Source organism: Primulina eburnea, unplaced genomic scaffold (assembly GCF_022965805.1).
Source record: "Primulina eburnea isolate SZY01 unplaced genomic scaffold, ASM2296580v1 ctg1251_ERROPOS2800000+, whole genome shotgun sequence".
Taxonomy (NCBI): domain Eukaryota; kingdom Viridiplantae; phylum Streptophyta; class Magnoliopsida; order Lamiales; family Gesneriaceae; genus Primulina; species Primulina eburnea.
Window position 1 is genome coordinate 69,859 of NW_027330780.1, and position 18,724 is coordinate 88,582.

At 37.3% G+C, this 18,724-nt stretch overlaps 1 protein-coding gene across 1 annotated transcript; it reads right to left on the minus strand.

The window, feature by feature from the left end:
- Positions 1 to 15,685: 15,685 nt before the first annotated feature.
- On the minus strand, positions 15,686 to 17,027 carry LOC140820584 (uncharacterized). The gene is made up of 3 exons (XM_073180879.1): positions 16,303 to 17,027; positions 16,077 to 16,172; positions 15,686 to 15,992 (listed from the first exon to the last, which is right to left on the minus strand). The coding sequence occupies exons 1-3, from the start codon at positions 17,025 to 17,027 to the stop codon at positions 15,686 to 15,688; spliced, it is 1,128 nt and encodes a 375-aa protein (XP_073036980.1).
- Between the last annotated feature and the right edge of the window lie 1,697 nt (positions 17,028 to 18,724).

Below are 18,724 nucleotides of genomic sequence, written 5' to 3' on the forward strand. Positions count from 1 at the left end.
ACCCTAGTTTCGTACCAACCTAGCATACCTCGAACCATCTTACATTTTCATCGAGCCATGCCCAAACCAGCCCAAGCCATCTTCGGACCAGACCTCTCCTGGACCCTCATGAACCCACTGGACCCCTACTCAAACCTGGGCCAAGCCGAAGCCTCCTACAACAGAAGAAAGCTGCGACACAGGATACCCTATGCGCTAGGACTCTTTGATTTACTTGTTAGGACCCCAACCACCGAGCCAGCCCCTGACCCAACCCTTTGTGAACCCTCTCAAGACCCTACAGACCTAGCCTTGCCCCTGGCCCCAGCCGCGAAGCTCTCTGAGCTACTGCTACACCGCGCGCAAACCCTCGGGAGCTAGGACTCCTTACCAGCCCATGTGCTCGAGTCCTAGCATGGCTAGGACTCCTCTCCGGACCCAAACACACCTCAACCCAGCCTTGGTCGAGCCAAAGCCGAGCCATGCATGGTCGATCCCTTCAAAACTGAAGCTTGACACAAAAACGCACCAACTTTGTTCCAGCTTGTTCTTATTCATGTGTGGCTTAATTCGTGCATCCTAGGACTCTTTAAATCGTGGAAAACGTTGCCCTTTTCATCCTATCACATGGCAGCCCCTTCATGTAATAAATTATCATGTTTTTGGGTCAATAACATGCTTCAACACCCATGTTTATGCATAAAACCAAAATAAATTAAAGAGTGACTTGTTTTTCATGCAATTCATATTCAAATACTTATTAGGGTGTGATAGATGAGAAAGGAAAGAAATATGACGTGCCTTTGCGTATTTTACGCACGAAAGTACGTTGATGATGCGATGAAAGGCGACGACAAAACCATGGCTGAATTCCTTGAAAAAATGGAAGCTTTCCTTGCTAAACTTCGTGTGCACCATGTGATGTTGATGCTAGGAGTTTTGTGTAACAATTTTGGGGTGAGGGGGGCGTGTACTTATAATTAAAGGGTAAGCCGAGTTGTCAAAATGTTCGTATTTTTGTTGAAAATCGAATACCGATAAAATTTATGTCTCAGCGTATAAAATCACCTGAAAAATCCTTATTTTCAAAAATAATAAAAATAATCAACCTTATTTTTAATAATTAAAAACCATTATTAAATAAAAATATTTTTCTATTTTTCAACCATCGGTCTCCGTTCCTCGATCGCAACTAGAATAACCTTTAAAAATACATTTTAATGCATTCAAGTAGAAACTATTCTAAAATCATATAAACATAATCAATTTAGCAATTAAAATCAATTAACTAGCTATTTTCCATTTTTCCCTAGATTTGAATGCAATTGGATTACGTCGTCTTAATTTTGGACCTTACAATTCATCCCTCACTTAAATAAAATTTCGTCCTCAAAATTAGAACTTACCGAATAACTCCGGGTAGCGACTTCTTATGTCTCTCTCGGTTTCCCAAGTATCTTTATCTTCCGAGAGATTCAACCACTTGACCTTGACCATTGGAATGACTTTGTTTCGGTGTCTTCTTTCATTCCTACCCAGGATTTGGACAGGTCTTTCCTAATAAGTCATATGATATGATCGGTTGGTAGGTGAAAGAGTGTTTAGAAGGAGGGAGGGTTGAATAAACACTTGACAATTTTACCACATTTTCATATAATGAGTCAATTTAGTGATAAACTGAACTCGAGAATCTTGTATGTCAATGTCAATAAGTAACTAATGAAAGTGCGGAAATAAGCTGACTGACAAATAGAATAAAACCTAAAATAAGAGACACAAGATTTACGGATGTTCGGATATTCAATCACTCCTACGTCACTCCTTTTATCTTGAAGATAGAATATTCACTAAAGGACTTTGATCAATACAAGACTTGTATAGACCCCCTTCAGTTTCAGATCAGTTGATGACTGATAAACTGTATTGAAACTACTTAGCACAACTGATATCTTTAAGATCGAATATTACAACGATATGTGTTTGTGCTTGTATGCTCAATGTATAGCCTTGATGCTATGAATGTATATGCTGAGTGTGAGCTTTTGAAATCTTTTGAATATGATCAGAAATCTTGTGAAGAGATTTCAGCAGAATAACAAATTGGTAGTTTGGTTTGTTATATCTTCTGAGCTTCTCTTCTCAACTATTTATAGGCTTTGCTTGCAACGGTAACAATGAATGCAAGTCTTTTAATCCATTGTTTGCCATGTCAATATCCTTTTGACAATCGCACACTGTAGCATTGCTGAAATACAGCGTTCCCACTACATGTTGCAGTCTGCTTTTGTACAATTGTCTGTTGATGCTACATTCCTTGACTAATGACGTGTCAAACTATTTTATCAGTTTGACACAGCCGACAAAATTTGCTTATAGCTATCAACTGATTGTAGTTAAACTGATCAGTTTCAACTGATCATCCAGTCGACTACATAGTTCAGTTAACTTAGCTCAGTTGTCTTATCTGCACAATAATCTTCAGTTAAGCAACCGATAGTTTGCGTATTTGTAGATCAGTTTTTTTCAGTCTTCTTGATCGGTTTGTTCAATCTTTTTAGGCTCGGTTTGTCAAACTTCCAAAATAATGTTTCCAGCATCATATTGGGATTTAATTGCAGAGGTTCATTATTTAGTACATGTGAAGGGTTCAACATGTACTTTCGTAGCATTGAGATATGAAACACATTGTCTACTTCAGATAGCATCGGTGGCAATGCTACTCTATAGGCTAGTGTTCCAATCATCTCAAAAATCTCAAATAGCCCTATGAATCTTGGACTAAGCTTGTCTTTCTTGCCAAATTGCATAACACCCTTCATATGTGCTATTTTCATAAATACGTGGTCCCCCAATGCAAACTCTTGCTCTCTTCGTCGCTTGTCGGCATAAATTTTTTGTCGGCTCTGTGTTGTCTTCATTCTCTCTCGAATTTTGACTACTAGCTCCGATGTCTCTTCGGTCAAATCAGGACTAATTTCCCTTCTTTCACCAACCTCGTCCCAATGAATAGGTGATCTATATTTCCTTCCATAAAGTGCCTCAAAAAGAGTCATCCCAATAGATGATTGATAGCTATTATTGTAGGTGAAATCAACTAGAGGTAATTTCGGTTCCCAACTTTCTTGGAAATCAATCACACAAGCTCGAAGTAGATCCTCTAAAATTTGAATAAATCTTTCTGATTGACCATCGGTTTGAGGATAGAATGATGCGCTGAATAATAATTTGGTCCCCATCGCTGCATGCAGAATCTTCCAGAATGACGATGTAAATCTCGGATTCTTGTCAAAAACAATAGATACGGGAATACCATGTAGACGAACTATATCTCGAATATACAGATCAGCATACTGTATCATGGTGAATGTCGTCTTGATAGGTAGAAAATGTGCAGATTTCGTAAGATGATCAACTATCACCCATATAGCATCAAACCCCTTGATAGTCCTCGACAACCCCATGACAAAGTCCATAGTAATATTTTCTCATTTCCAGTCGGGAATAGGAAGTGGTTTAAGTTTCTCCGCTGGTGGATGCTCTGCTTTTACTTGTTGACATGTCAAACACTCGGTCACAAGACACAGGATATCACGTTTCATGCCCGGCCACCAATATAATAACCAAAGATCTTTGTACATCTTCGTGCTTCCAGGATGAATGGAATATGGCGTGTCATGAGCTTCCTTCATAATGAGCTCCCTCAAAAAATCGTCACTAGGAACCCATAAAAGATCTCGATATCAAACTATACCATCCACCTCAGAATACAACTTCCGTCCCTTGGCTTCATCTCTAACTCTCCCCTTTTGCAATTGCTCATCAGTGGAGTGTCCCTCATGGTTCTATCTCTCAAAGTCGACTGTGTTGTCAAGGTGGCAAGATTAGGGGCCTCACCCCTAGTATATACTGTAAGCTCAAACCGCTGCATCTCGGACTGCAGTGGTCTTTTAAGAGATAAATGAGTAATAACTGCTGCTTTTCGACTCAATGCGTCCGCCACTACATTAGCTTTTGACGGATGGTAGCTAATCTCACAGTCGTATTCTTTCACCAACTCTAGACATCTTCCCTGTCTCATATTCAACTCTTTTTGGATGAATAATTATTTCAAACTTTTATGGTCGGTGAAAATCTTGCACTTCTACCCATACAAGTAATGTCTCCAAATTTTCAATGCAAAAACTACTGCTAGCTAGATCAAGATCACGAGTGGGTAGTTTTTCTCGTGAACTTTCAACTGTCTCGATGCATAGCCTATAACTCGATCGTTTTGCATCAGAACTGCGCCCAAACCAAGTTTAGAAGCATCAGTATAAAGAACATACTCTCATTGCCCCAATGGCATAGATAACGAATCCATACCTAGTATGATGTCAAATTCAGGCATGATGTCGAATAGACACTGATCTCCGATTAAAATCTATCGAAGCTCCATTATTTGATAACCAATCCATACCTAGTATGATGTCAAATTCAGGCATAGGGAGTACGATAAGATCTACCCGAACCACATCTTTAAATAAACGAAGCTCTAGATTCTTGACAATACTAGACGGTCACGGGAAGGAATAGAAACTTTGAAACCCAATTTCATATCCTCGGGAATAATATTCAGTCGCTTAACGAAAGTTTCGGATATGAAAGAGTGTGTAGCTCCTGAATCCAGCAATGCATAGGTAGCTATCCCTAGAATGAATATTCTCCCTGTGTCGAAAACGTTATAGATTATTCGTGTTGAAGCTTAAGGAATTTGTACCATTAATTTCCCAAACATTTCAAGAAGATGATTGATTGGACCCTATTGTTTTTATGAAAATTCATAATTTCCCCCCTTAATTTTCTGATTAATTGCATTTGACCCTTAAATTCTTCGAAATTTTCAATTTAGTCCCCAGAAAATTTTGAATATTATAAATTGACCCTTTAAATTTTTGGGATTTACGATTTTCGGTCCCTTAAATTTTGAAAATTACACTTTTTGTCCTTAAGTATTTGAAATTACTTTTCGGTCCCCGAACTTTTCGGAAATTTCATTTAGGTCCTTAAACTTTTCGAAAATTGCACAATAGACCCTCCAAAATTCGAAACTTCCTCATCAAGCCATTGGTTATGATATCTCTCAATTTTTTCGCCATATAATTTTTATTTGGAATTATCACATCCTTTACATAAATTAATGCTCAAAAATCAATAACATTTTCTATAGTTTCCATCATCATTCCTTAATTCCAACTAAGGTAGAGCATGCAACATAATTTCTACTAGGTTATCTTGATTCCAAATTCAAATCTCATAGCCAATTTAATATTTAATGCAATAAAATCAATATAAAAATATTAAATAACTATGTTACCGGTGATAAAGGTCGTGTCAGCCTCCTCGGCATGCATAACATAAGCTCTTCCCACAGTGGGTGCATTCTTCTTCGGGCAATCAGCTGCCTTATGCCCTTCCTCCTTGCATATGAAGCATCTAAAAGATCCCCACATGCACTTGCCATAATGTAAGTGATTGCACTCCTTGCATGGTTGCATCTCTGCAGATTTTAGTGCTCCAGGTTGTGGTGTCTTTGGTGGTCCTAGCTTCTTTGCTTGACCTTTGGGCTTTTGCTACCCTTGAGGTCTAGGAGGCCCCATGTATGGCTTCTTATTCGGCCAATTGTTCTGTTGGTGTTGATGTCTTTTGCGCTGCATGTCAAGATCAATCTCTTTCAAAGCTTGCTCAGAGTGTAGCCCTCCCACAGCTGAGCCTCCTCTATAAATCCCAACCATGAAACAAACCCTAACCGCCTAGGATAGAAGGCTTCGACCCTTACCCAAAAATCGAGCACACCCAGTCTCCCACCTTCATGTAACCTTAAAAATGCAGCATTCTCACCATTAACAACCAGAATTCGACATCCCCTTGCAAGGAAAATCATAGAAATATGAGATGAACATAAAACGATGCATGAACAAAATCGAAAAATCTCCATGCTCTAAGTTGGATCGAGAAATCCTCACACAAAATAAACCCATATCAGCTGTATATGATGTGAGCAATGCAAAAATAATGGTACATGGTGTGCCTTTGCGATTTTATGCAAGAAAACTTGAAGGAATGTGCGTCGGGGAGCCACCGGAGAAGCATGGATGATCTTTCCTTGAAGGAAAATGGAGGAATGAGGGCTGCTGTATTTTTTTCTTGCCAATACCAAAGGGGAGCTTCTGAATGGAGGGGGAGGGGCGGCTGTTATGTGGGAATTAGGTTTAGGGTTAGGTTAATACATTATTAAGTAAAAAATACCACAAAAATGGGCCCTTAATTAATTTTAAAAAGTTTAAAAAGAGTCTTGAGCCCACCAAGCTTAAAAATAGGACCAACAAGCCCAAAAACACTCCCGAAAAATATTTTGTTTAGGTAAGTTTTTGAAAATGTTGCCCGAGCCCTCTAAAAGTCTCCCGATTCGATAAAATTTTCGTACCGATTAAAAATATGCTCTGACGGGTAAAAATACTCAACAAAGCCCAATTCTTGGAAAATACACTTAAAACACCATGTATTAATAAATAAAAATTAAACATGCAATTAAAATAATTTTCATGATAATTCTCCAGTTTCATTAAATAATGACAAGACTTCTTAGTATTATTAACAATGATTTAATTTTTCTAAAAATGTTGGGGTTCGAATTATTTTACGATTCGAGCTCAATTTTTTTCCCGAGAAGCCAGTTTTAGGCAAACAAAGAGTTTTAAAAGATCAAAAATATTATTTAATAGAAATTAATTTTATAAACTTTTATTATTAAACTAATTATGTGTTATTGGGCCCAATTTAATTAATTTAAGTAGGCCCAATTACCCTTAATTTTGCAAGCCCAAAAACAAAGCTCATTTAACTTGCAAATTAAATTATAAATAAGTTACATAGGGCTTTTTCACCCCACAATTCAGCCTCCATCAGCCGTGTAACACCTTGCACACATAATTCAGAATTTTGCAAATTAGGAAGAGAGAAAAGCTTGTGTTCTTCGTCGTCCAACGTCACACCCTCGTCAATGATCGAATAATAGAGCGTTTTAAACGTAAAGGCACGTTTCTAAACTCTTTTAAAACATCATACAAATCATAATATTCTTGATTTAATTTTTATGCCTGAAAAATATTGTGTTCGATTATTTTACGGTAGGATAAATATTTTCAACGTTTTTACGATTTTACCTTTGTTTTAAAAGAATCATTATGAGCCCAATGAACACGCTGCCAATACATGATAAAATATGATTGAATATGAACAAAACATGATATTTATTGAAGAGAAAACAAGCTGGCCGAGAGAAAATCAGAAAAAGGGCTGTGGTTTTTGAAGGTTTGTGTTGGCTTGCTCTTGATGCTATGGTTCGATTACTGTGCATGGGGGCTGGGTCTCGGCTAGGGCTTGTTGTGGGCTTTTCCAGGGTTAGGTTCGAAGGCTAGGTAGGGTCCTAGGGTGGCTAGGTGCGTGGGAGTGGCTTAGGGAAGAGTCCTAGTGAACTAGGACTCTCCCCCAAGCTGGAGCGCGCTGTTGTTCTTCGGGAGAGGGGTGCAGCGGGGCTAAGGGTGAGCTAGGCTGGTCAAGTAGGGTCCTAGGGAGATGGGCATGGGTTGGGCTAGGGTTTGGTGTGGCTGGGTTCGCTGCTGGCTTGGCTGGAAGTGGTAAAACGTGAGGAAGCTTCATGGTGCCCGCATGATGATGTTCTGGCTTCAAGTGGTTTGCTGCTTGGGTCCAGGGCTTGGGATGGTCTGGGTAGGGTCTGAGTGTGATCCACGGATGGATATGGTCGTGTGGGCTCGGTTGTGGCTCGGCTAGAAGGGTCCTAGACTAGATGGGAGTCCTATGGCACCAAGGAGACTCACGCACACACACACATGCAGGTGATGGGTCGTTTTCCAGACGAGTTTGAGCTACTTAAGGGCTGGTTCTTCAGGCTGGGCTTGGTTAGGAAGATGCCTAGGTTGGTTGGCTCAGGTTTGGCTCAAGGTGGCTAAGGGCGTGGCTCGAGTATTTTAGGAGTTGGCTCGGGTGGTTCAATTAGGTGTCAATTTCGAAAATTAGAAGACTAAAATTGGAACCATGGGCCGACGGATGCGGTTCATGGCCCACAAGGGTAGAATAAATGATAAAAATGCTATTTTTAAAATTTGGGTTCAAAATAATGAGTTTTGGATTTATCTGGGATTTTATCGCCTCAAAAAATGCTAATTAAAGAATTAATTGAAAAGTCTTGTTTTAAACTTTATAAAATTATGAAAATTTTTATTTAAGTTTAAATAATTATTTAGAATCATCCCATGTCATTAAAAGGGAGAAAAAAATAAATTCAAAAATTTTTACGCCCAGTGGTAAAATAGTAATTTTACACTTAAGAAAAATACGAAAAGTTTGGCAGCGTACCGAAGGATCATAATGCTTGTAAAATGATATTTTATGTTATAAAATGGTGATTTTGATGATAATATGTAATTTTAAGATTTATTGTAAATCTGTGCAATTTTTACTATCTAAAATGCTATTTTTGGAAAGTTATGCTATTTTATGCTTTTTAAAAAAAAAAAATTTTGAGGGATGTGAATTGACTGTGACATATGATATATGATTTGTGAGAGATCCGTTTGTGTTGAGGACAGTGAACTTACAATTTTATGGGGATGTCGTGAGGGGAAAAGGCCCAGAGGGAACTCATTTGCGGGAAAAGGCCCCCGTGGGAACTCATTTATGGAAAAAGGCCCCCAGAGGGAACCTATCTATGGGAAAAGGCCCCCGAGGGAACCCTGACGATCGTATTTCCAGCCTAGTGCACACCCCCATAGGCCATGTGAAGCTGAATACTGATCAGTCGACCGAAAGATAAAAGCTAGTCACTTTCAAGGATCGGACTTCACCCAAAATGATATATGATTGAAAGATTTATGATAAAAATGATTTTATGATACACGATTCATGATGATGATTAAATCTATTTTTAAAATGATTTATTTATGATCAAAGCTTATTTTGAAATTATTTTTAAAGAATTTATTTATGCTTAAATTTATTTTAAAATGATTTTAATATTTATGATTTAATTACGCTAAAATGATTTTTAAATAGTTTATTTATGTTTAAAAGCTATTTTAAATAAAAATATTTTTTTAATGCATGTGAATGTATATGTATTATTTGCTGTCCATGTTTAGAATGTGTTGAGTCTTTAGACTCACTAGGTTTGTACGATGCATGATTTGATGATTTATGGGAGGCGATGACGATTGACTGGATCGAGTGCAGCAGTACACACGCGACGGCCTTTATGTTTCCGCACTAGCTAGATAGATAAATGATTTAGAGATTATGTTAATGATTTTTATTAGAGATATTTTTATGCTTTATTTTATTGTTAGTGGATTTTTGTGAGGATAGATTTAGGAGTTTTGGCTAGTTGATGATTTAGGATTTATTTTATGCACTTGAGATTTAAATTGTTAAATTATTATGATTGTTGTAAATGTTAAGTTATTTTACTTAGGATTTCGAGTTTATGATTTATGATTAGTAAAAAAAATTGAGGTCGTTTCATAGGGTGTTTAGATTTATTTCGCACTAGAACAAATAAAAGAGACCGGGGATAATCAGTAAAATATTTTTATTGAATAATTATTTTTAATTATTTAATATAAGGTGTATTTGAGGGAGAATTTCGAAAATAGGCCTTGGTTGGGGTTTTTTTTACTCGTCCGGCCGTATTTTAAATCGATACAAAAATTTTATCGATTCGGAGGGTTTTTTGAGGGTTCGGGCAATATTTTTAAAAACTTACCCAAACAAAATATTTTTGGAAATATTATTGGGCTCGATGGGTTTGTTTTAATGCTTAATGGGTTCAAAACTCTTTTAATCTTTTTAAAATTTAATTAAGGGCCCATTAGTGTTTTGTATTTTATTTAAACACTACCCTAACCAAACCCTAACCCTACTCTAACCTAGCAGCCGTCCCCTACCCACTCAACAGCAGCCTTCCCTCTCGTTTTGAGCAGCAAACAAGCAGCCACTCCCGAATCCTCCCTAGGTTTTCAAGAAAATTTCATCTCCGCCTCTCCAATGCAAGCCCTACGTACGTATTATCAAGTTTTTAAGCACAAAAATGCTAAGGCACATGTTGCGTGTTTTCTTGATTGCTCGCAAGCGCACGACGTCAAGTTATAGTAAAATGTATTTTTGAGTACAAGTGTCGATCCCACGAGAAGTATGTTTATAAATGTATATTAGTACTTGTGATTAAAATAGTCTCGACTTTATTTAGATAATTCAATTAAAAGATTTGGTTGCAAGAATAATTAAATTGAAAAGGGATTTAAATTTAACACCAAATTGTAACAAATAACAATGGAATAAAGATCTAGAGGTTCGATTTCACGCAACTGTCCACCATGTGTAATTTCTATTAGCTATGTTATAAAAAAACCTTCTTACTCATTAGCCAAGAATCCTATTATTATCTACTCCATCTTCCGAGTATTAAGTAGATATTAGTTATCTAAAAATGAATTGTGACGTTCCCATCAACAATCTACAATTAAATAACACATCAAGCACTAGATTCTCTATAGGCTTCGATAGCATTATAGGCCTCCCGAACTCTATAAATACCATTGATGTATTTTTTCACTTTTCTTGTTTATAATTTCCTCTTCCGAGTGATAAATTGTAAACATATAAATCATTCAAAATATGGCCAATAAAATGAAAGCATTAAGAGTATAACAATACAAATAACAATATGAAGAACTTAAATAGCTTAGTTCATAACTTATAACACATGGTTTCTAGTTTTGTTCCATCTTTCCTCTAGAAATAAAAATTAGTTCATAATAACACAATCAAAACAACAAAACATGTTTTTAAAACAAGACATATCAAATGAAAAAAAAAAAGAAAGAATAACTTAGAACAAGAGTTTGAAGTGTTGATTCCGTCCCCGGAGTTGTGCAGCAGATTTCCCAAAAGAACTTGATGAACTTGAGTCTTCAATCTCCTAGCAGCAGCCTCCACTCTTCCCTTGGCTCCCCAATACCCTAGATGGTAAGTAAATGATGTCTTTTTATAGTCCAGACAAGCCTCAAGTCGCAGCACACCAAATTCTTAGACTTTCATGCGCAGCACACCAAGTTACAGATTTTCCGGATTCTGTCTTGCGAAGACCGCGGGTGCGGTGAAGGACCTACCGCGGGTGCGGTGCTTCTTCTGGTGTGTGAGCGCAGGTGCGGTATTTGTTCTAATTCGGGTGCACTACTTCACCGTGGGTGCGGTGCATGGATAAGCGCGGGTGCGGTATGGCTACTGTATTTTTTTTTATCTTTTGCACTATCCAATTCAACACTTTAATATTTCACACTCTCATTCTAAGTTTCCGAACTATAACAACAAAAACAACAACAAATCACATAAAATCTGCTCAAGAATCACATAATTTCAAGTTAAAAACAAGTAATAAAAAGTGCAATTTATTGCACTTATCAAACTCCCCCAAACTTAGGTTTTTTCTAGTCCCGAGCAAAAATAAAACACACAAACAAACAAGTCATGAAATATTTTTTTAAAAGAACTTGGCCTCAAGATATTTAACTAAATCTTCATACATTCACAAGTTAAATCAATCCAACCAATTTTTCATCCGGATATAATCATGAAATTGGTTAATTTTCTTAACTTCTAATCTCCTCAACTCATGTTTCAAAACATTCTCAATCGATTTCAATTTTTTTACAAACACAAATCAAGAAGTCTTTTCCGGTAAAAATTGGGTTCAAAGCAATATTCATTCAAGAAAGGAATACCCAATAAATATTTGATGCAATGAGGTGTGTGTAAAATTGATCAAGATTCATACTCAATGGAAGTGTTTATCGATTGTCCATAGGTTTGATCCTCCCAATCGCTCTCCACTAGTATATTGGACAACTATGACTAGGTCAATAGGATTTACAATGGTTGTAATGTTAGGCCTTGGCTTATGGCTACAAATGAAGATTATGAATTCAAATAAGGGAGTAAGTTGAATTTTTATCTCTTTTGCATACTCCACTTTTCTTTTATCTCCATTTTTTATTCATTTCATCTCTTTTTCTCCCCTTTTTCTCCAAATTCTTCCATCAAACTTCATTCATCATTTTTTTATTTATTTTTTTATTTTGTAAGAGAATTTCACTTTCTTTAATCTTTTAAATTCTCACTCCCTTGAAAAGGTAGGAAATAAATGTATAAGATATTCAAAAGGTTGGTAAATGTGGGATATTTGAAAGGATATCGAATGGGGGTCTTTTACACATATTCACGTGTGCCATTCGAATTATAAATTATTTTTATTTGGTGGCTTGAAAGACTCAATCAATCAAAAAAAATCACTTAAATCATTCCTAAATCATAGTTTGTCCGTATTTCGCCTCGAGTGTTGTTTCGATAGTTCTAGACAAAACTCAATTCACCAACACAAAGTAGAATCTCATCATCGTGAAAAAATGGTGTCTCAATTCATCAACCAAATACATATATATTCCAAAGAAAAGTGTTTGGCTTCCAAGAAATTTCAAAAACACAATTCTTTTCTCATATAGGCTCAAGAGGGCTTCAATTGAATATTTATGAACAATATAAATAGGCCCAAATAAAATCAAAGATTGCCTCAATCATATATGTGTTTGCAAAAATTTATTTCAATGTCAAATGAAAATCACAGAGTTGTTTAGAAATTATAAGTTTCAAACTTACCAAATCTCATGATTGTTCTCTAAATTTTTCAAATTGATTGATGAACGTGAATGAAATTTATGACCTTTCTTCTCAATACACAAATCTTGTTTATCTTTGGCCATTTCAAAAATGTTCATAACTATGACACTACAAACACACAAGCAAATAACTCAAAAGTAAATAAAACACTCAAATAAAACTAAATAAATAAATGAACACACAAAATAAAATAATAACAACTCCCCCAAACTTAAATATGTGCATCACTCTCGATGTAATTGATCATGAAAGTTAAGGGAATACACATACCTCAGGCAATGACAATCAGTGGTCATTTTCATCCTCATCATCTGCGCCTTCTTGTGGTGGGCGGTACTCTGGCGGGTAATATGTGGTCGGCCACTGTGGAGGTTGCGGAAATGGATTACCAGATGTGGAGGCCGATGGAAATTGTTGAGCCAAGACAGACGTGAAGTCCATCATATATTCCATGAATGTATCGGTCCTAAACCGAAATTCGTCAATGTCTTGACGTTGATGGCGCACCTCCTCTTCCAAATTAGTTAATCGATCTCGCACATTTCCTTGTTGCTGTTGTGGTTGTGGTTGTTGAGCCTGAGCATAATCACGTCTTTCTGCAGCTCTTCTGTTGAATTCTCTCTGAATTCGACGTGCTTCATGTTGTTCACCTTGCAGTGACCTATGTGGTTGAATTACCACAATGGCATTTTTCGGTTTCAAAAACTCTTCATTTGCTGCTCAAGTTACTCCCGCATAATGGCATTGGTCTGTGATAAGAGAAGGGTGGAGTAGGCCACTAGGAGAGTTACCTTTTGCATACTCTGACATTGAGTTCTAAAGCAATTGACCTAAATCAATTGTCTTTCCCATTAAGATGCAAAAAGTCAGGATTGCCCTCTCTTTGATGACGGTGGTAGTATGTTCAGTAGGCTTAATCCTAGCCGAAATGAAGGAATACCAATCTTTGGCAACATTTTTCAGATCAGATTTGGTCAGGCTTAAATGAACATCTTCTCTCATGCACCACTATGCTCCTTCTATACATATAGTCTGAAGAATATTATTGTAATCCACTTCCTCGTTCCGATATTCTTCATATTCATCATGCATGACGTGAGGGATACCATACATCGTGTTGATGGTATGAGCATCAAAAGCTACCATATTTCCTCGCACCAACACTTTCAAGTGATCATGCTTAACCTTAAGGTTAGCATAAAATTCTCGTACCACCGAAATGACCGCATCCTACAGTGTCTTGCCAAACTCCTCCCAATGCCTAGCAGTAAGCATTAAACCTATTTCAGTTCGGGGCTAGCTCAAGTCAAATCCCTTTCTCTCACAATGCTCTTATTCAGAATTTTGCCATAATTTTCCTCCGCCTTCTCATCCCAGAACTTATGTGCATCATAATTTGCAGATGAGGATGCACCCTTTGATTGTTTCTTTCTTGGAGGCATTTTTACAAACATTTTCAAATCACCAACTTCCCCTTCAATCCAATTCACTAAATTTGATAATTCTTTTACTCCCCCAAACTTGTTAATCACAATAACTACTCTTCAACAATATAAACACCAATCCAAATAACAGTGTCACGAATATACTCCACTAAAATTCAATTCTCTTCCATAGCCAATAGCACCAATAATTTCGAATTTGAAAGCAAATGTATTATGGAATTGCTCACCTTGAGTGTTGAAATGTTTCTTTGAAGAACAAAATCGAAGCCCCAATCCATTCTTGGTGAAATTTTCGAGCCCCCTTTCAAACCCTAGGTTTGGTGTTGATTTTGTGGAATGAAGATAGATATTGGATGAAATGATTGAAGGTATGAATGTGTGGAGTGGGAAATGTGTATTTGGGAGAAAAAAATCGAGTGTGGAATGTGTTCTTGAGTGAGTATTTCGAAGTGAAGGAGAGGTGGAGGAGAATTGTTCTTCGTTATGTCCAATGTGTGCCTGTTTCAGACTTTAAAACCATCGACCGCGGGAGCGGTCTAGAACATACCGCGGGTGCGGTGAAGCTAATAGATTTTTTTTTATTTTCGACCTTCAGCGACCGCGTGTGCGATGCTATGCGTACCGCGGGAGTGGTGTTGCTACTGGAATTTTTGTTTTTCAATCCTCTGCGACCGCGGGTGCGGTGAATAACTTACCGCGGCTGCGGTATGGGTTCTGGAAATACAGCGCGGGTGCACTAACAAAGTGACCGCGGGTGCGCTTTGCTTACTGGAAATTTTTCTGTGTTTGCTTCCACATCCACCGCGGGTGCGCTCTATAAACCACCGTGGGTGCGGTATGGCTACTGGAAAATTTATTTGTTTTATGTCTTCAACCACCGCAGGTGCAGTATACTTCCAGTGCGTGTGCACTCTTAGAATTTGTTTTCTCCTCCAATTTTAATCCTGAAAAACACAATTGGGATTCATAAGATTTGGGAAGATATAAAAACACATTATACCAAAAATACACAACCTAAAATAAGAATACAAAAGTAAAAGCAAAATCAAAGACGAAATGCAATAAAGACACTACAAATTTGGGTTGCCTCCCAATAAGCGCTTGGTTTAACGTCGTCAGCCCGACTATACCAATTTTGTTCATGGTGGTTCGCTCAACCCAATGATTTTGATCTTCCTTACTTCGGTCCCATAGTAAGGCTTAATCCGCTGTCCATTCACCTTGAAAGTTCTTCCATCATTGCACTTTAGCTCGATAGCCCCATGAGGGTACACTGTTTCAACAACAAATGGCCCTGACCAACACGACTTCAACTTACCAGGAAACAAATTCAGATGAGAATTGAATAATAATACTTGTTGCCCTGGTTTGAACTCCCTTCGAACAATGATTTTGTCATGCCACTTCTTAGTCTGCTCTTTGTAGATCTTGGCATTTTCATATGCGTCATTTCGGAATTCTTCCATTTCATTTAGTTACAATTTTCTGACATCGCCATATGCTTTCAAGTCAAAGTTCAACTTCTTAATTGCCCAAAATGCTCCGTGCTCCAACTCAAGTGGCAAGTGACATGCTTTTCCAAATACGAGCCTATAGGGAGACATCCCAATAGGTGTTTTGAATGCGGTTCGGTATGCCCATAGTGCATCATCCAACTTGAGTGCCCAATCCTTCCGGTTAATGTTGACTGTCTTCTTCAATATTTGTTTAATTTCCCGGTTGGATATTTCAGCTTGTCCATTCGATTGGAGGTGATACGCCAGTGCCACTTTATGCTTCACACTGTATTTAGCCAAAAGTGAGTTGAAAATGTTATGGCAAAAATGCGTACCTTCGTCACTTATAATGGCTCTCGGTGTTCCAAACCTCGTGAAGATGTTCTTATGCACGAATTTAGCTACAACACGAGCATCATTAGCATTGGTGGCGATTGCTTCAACCCATTTGAAACATAATCCACAGCTAATAAAATATAAGAATTACCAAAAGAAGTGGAAAAGGTCCCATGAAATCAATGCCCCAAACGTCAAAAAGTTCTACTTCCAAAATATTCGTCAGTGGTAGTTCGTGACGTCTAGAAATGTTTCCTAACCTCTGGCATCTATCACATGATTTTACTAAGGTATAACTATCTTTAAATATACTAGGCCAATAGAAACCAGATTGCAATACCTTAGCGGATGTTCGTGTTGCTCCAAAATGTCTACTGACAGTACTAGAAAGGCATCTTTCTAGTGGATCTTCTATTGTATGACCTATACCAATCTCAGCAACACAATAGTCAATTATATCAATGCTTTTACAAGTACTCACCTTGTCGTTACCTTTAATAGCCTTATAGATGTTGAATATCACAGCTTCCCCACCAACTCCCAAGGTGAGTTCTCCTTTGTGTACATCTATCAATGCTTTTCCAGTGGCTAAGAAGGGTCGCCCAAAAATCAATGGAGAATCTTGATCTTCCTCCATATCAAGTATTACAAAATCAGCATGGAAGATAAACTTGTCAACTTTTACCAAAACATCTTCAACTATTCCACGAGGATAGGTGAGTGACCTATCTGCAAGTTGCAAGGTTATAGTGGTTGGTTTTACCTCCCCAAGCTCCAAGTCCCTATAAATTGATAATGGCATAAGATTAATACTTGCTCCAAGATCACATAAAGCTTTATTAACATGAGTACTACCAATAATACAAGGAATAGTAAAACTCCCTGGATCTTTTAGTTTTTGTGGTAACTTCTTTTGGAGAATGGCGCTGCACTCTTCGGTCAACTTCACTGTCTCGAACTCTTGCAACTTCCTCTTCTTTGACATCACATCTTTGATGACTTTGCATAGTTTGGCATTTGCTCTAAAGCATCAGTAAATGGAATGTTGATGTGAATCTCCTTGAAAATATCCAAAAAAATTTCAAATTGATCATCAATAATCTTATTCCTAAATCTCTGTGGGTATGGAAGAGTCGGTTTCAGTATAGGAATCCGTTCAACTTCAGTTTCAATCCGAGACTCCTCAACCTTGTTCTCCCACTACTACAAAAACGTAAAACGGCAACGGATTTTATCCGTTGTCGTAGGCCATTTAAAACTGTTGTAATTGAGGGTGTTGTTGAAAGTGCATTGAACGACAATAGATAATATCCGTTGTCTTTTACTACCAACGACAACGGTTTAAAACCGTTGTCTTTTACTACTAACGACAACATATTTGCAATGATTTTAAACCGTTGTACTTTAACACCAACCACAACAGTTTTGCAACAATTTTAAATCATTGTTATTTAATAAAAACGACAACAGTTTCGCGACGTTTATAGACCGTTCTATTTTAGCACGATTGACAATTGTTTTGCAACGGTTTTAACCCGTTGTCATAATATATCAACGACAACAGTTTCGCAACAATTTTAAACCGTTGTTATTTAATAACAACGACAACAGTTTCGCGACGTTTATAGACCGTTGTATTTTAGCACGATTGACAATAGTTTTGCAACAGTTTTAACCCGTTGTCATAATATATCAACGACAACAGTTTCACCACAATTTTAAACCGTTGTTATTTAATAACAACAACAACAGTTTCGCGCCGTTTATAGACCGTTGTATTTTTGCACGATTGACAATAGTTTTGCAACGTTTATAAAAATTATTGTATTAAATTTGTTTTAATTTACAATATATATAATAATAATTAAACCAAAAATAACAATCGAAAAAAAAAATATTTACCACGTTAAATCCGTGGCTATGTTATGTTCAAAAACCATCATCCAAAATATGCCAACGATAAACAAAAGTTTTAAAAATTTGAATTTAGAACTGCAGTTGACCTTGATTCATGTACGTCATCAACGTGTTAATGTGGCAGTAGAGTCCCACAATATCAAAATTTGCCAAACGGAAAATACAGATATACTGCAATCTTTTGTCATCATCGGCCTCAATCTCCTCAAAACTCATCAACTTTTCTGCATCAAAACCTTCCCATGTCATTTCATCCCTGGCATATAATCCACACATAGAAAGCCCATTAAAACCCCATGTAAGAGATGAGATTGCAAGCAAAGACATGCACTGGAAAAGCCCATTTTCACATTCATCTTCTTCAACTCTCTTCTCATTTTCCTCATTCTCTTTGGATTTTTAACCTCAAGTTCTCTTTCACTTCTCAAAGTTACAGCTTTGCATTGCTCCTTTGGATTCAATTCAGTATTACTTGGGAATTGATCTCTATTTTGATCTCTCAATGCATTATCCAACTGTCCAATCTGTGTCTCCAATGATTTCATTGTGGCACCCATATTTCCCATGTGAGTTTCCATGCCATCAAGACGAGATTCAGTCCTAGCCATCCTTTTACCAATTCAGTAAAAAATGTCCCAACTAGATCCTCAAGTGAAGGTTTTCCTTCCCCCTTCGATGTATTGAACCCCGATGGAGGATTCAACACATTCTTATTATTAGCATATGAAAAATTCTCATGATTTCTCAAACAAGGATGATAAGTGT

Coding starts and splice junctions, on each gene's coding strand:
- LOC140820584 (XM_073180879.1), bottom strand. CDS start 17,027: ATGTCAAAGAAGAGGAAGTTGCAAGAGTTCGAGACAGTGAAGTTGACC. Junction 16,173..16,302: donor TCATGTGATAGATGCCAGAG/GTTAGGAAACAT, acceptor ATATTTTATTAG/CTGTGGATTATGTTTCAAAT. Junction 15,993..16,076: donor CATAAGAACATCTTCACGAG/GTTTGGAACACC, acceptor GGCTAAATACAG/TGTGAAGCATAAAGTGGCAC.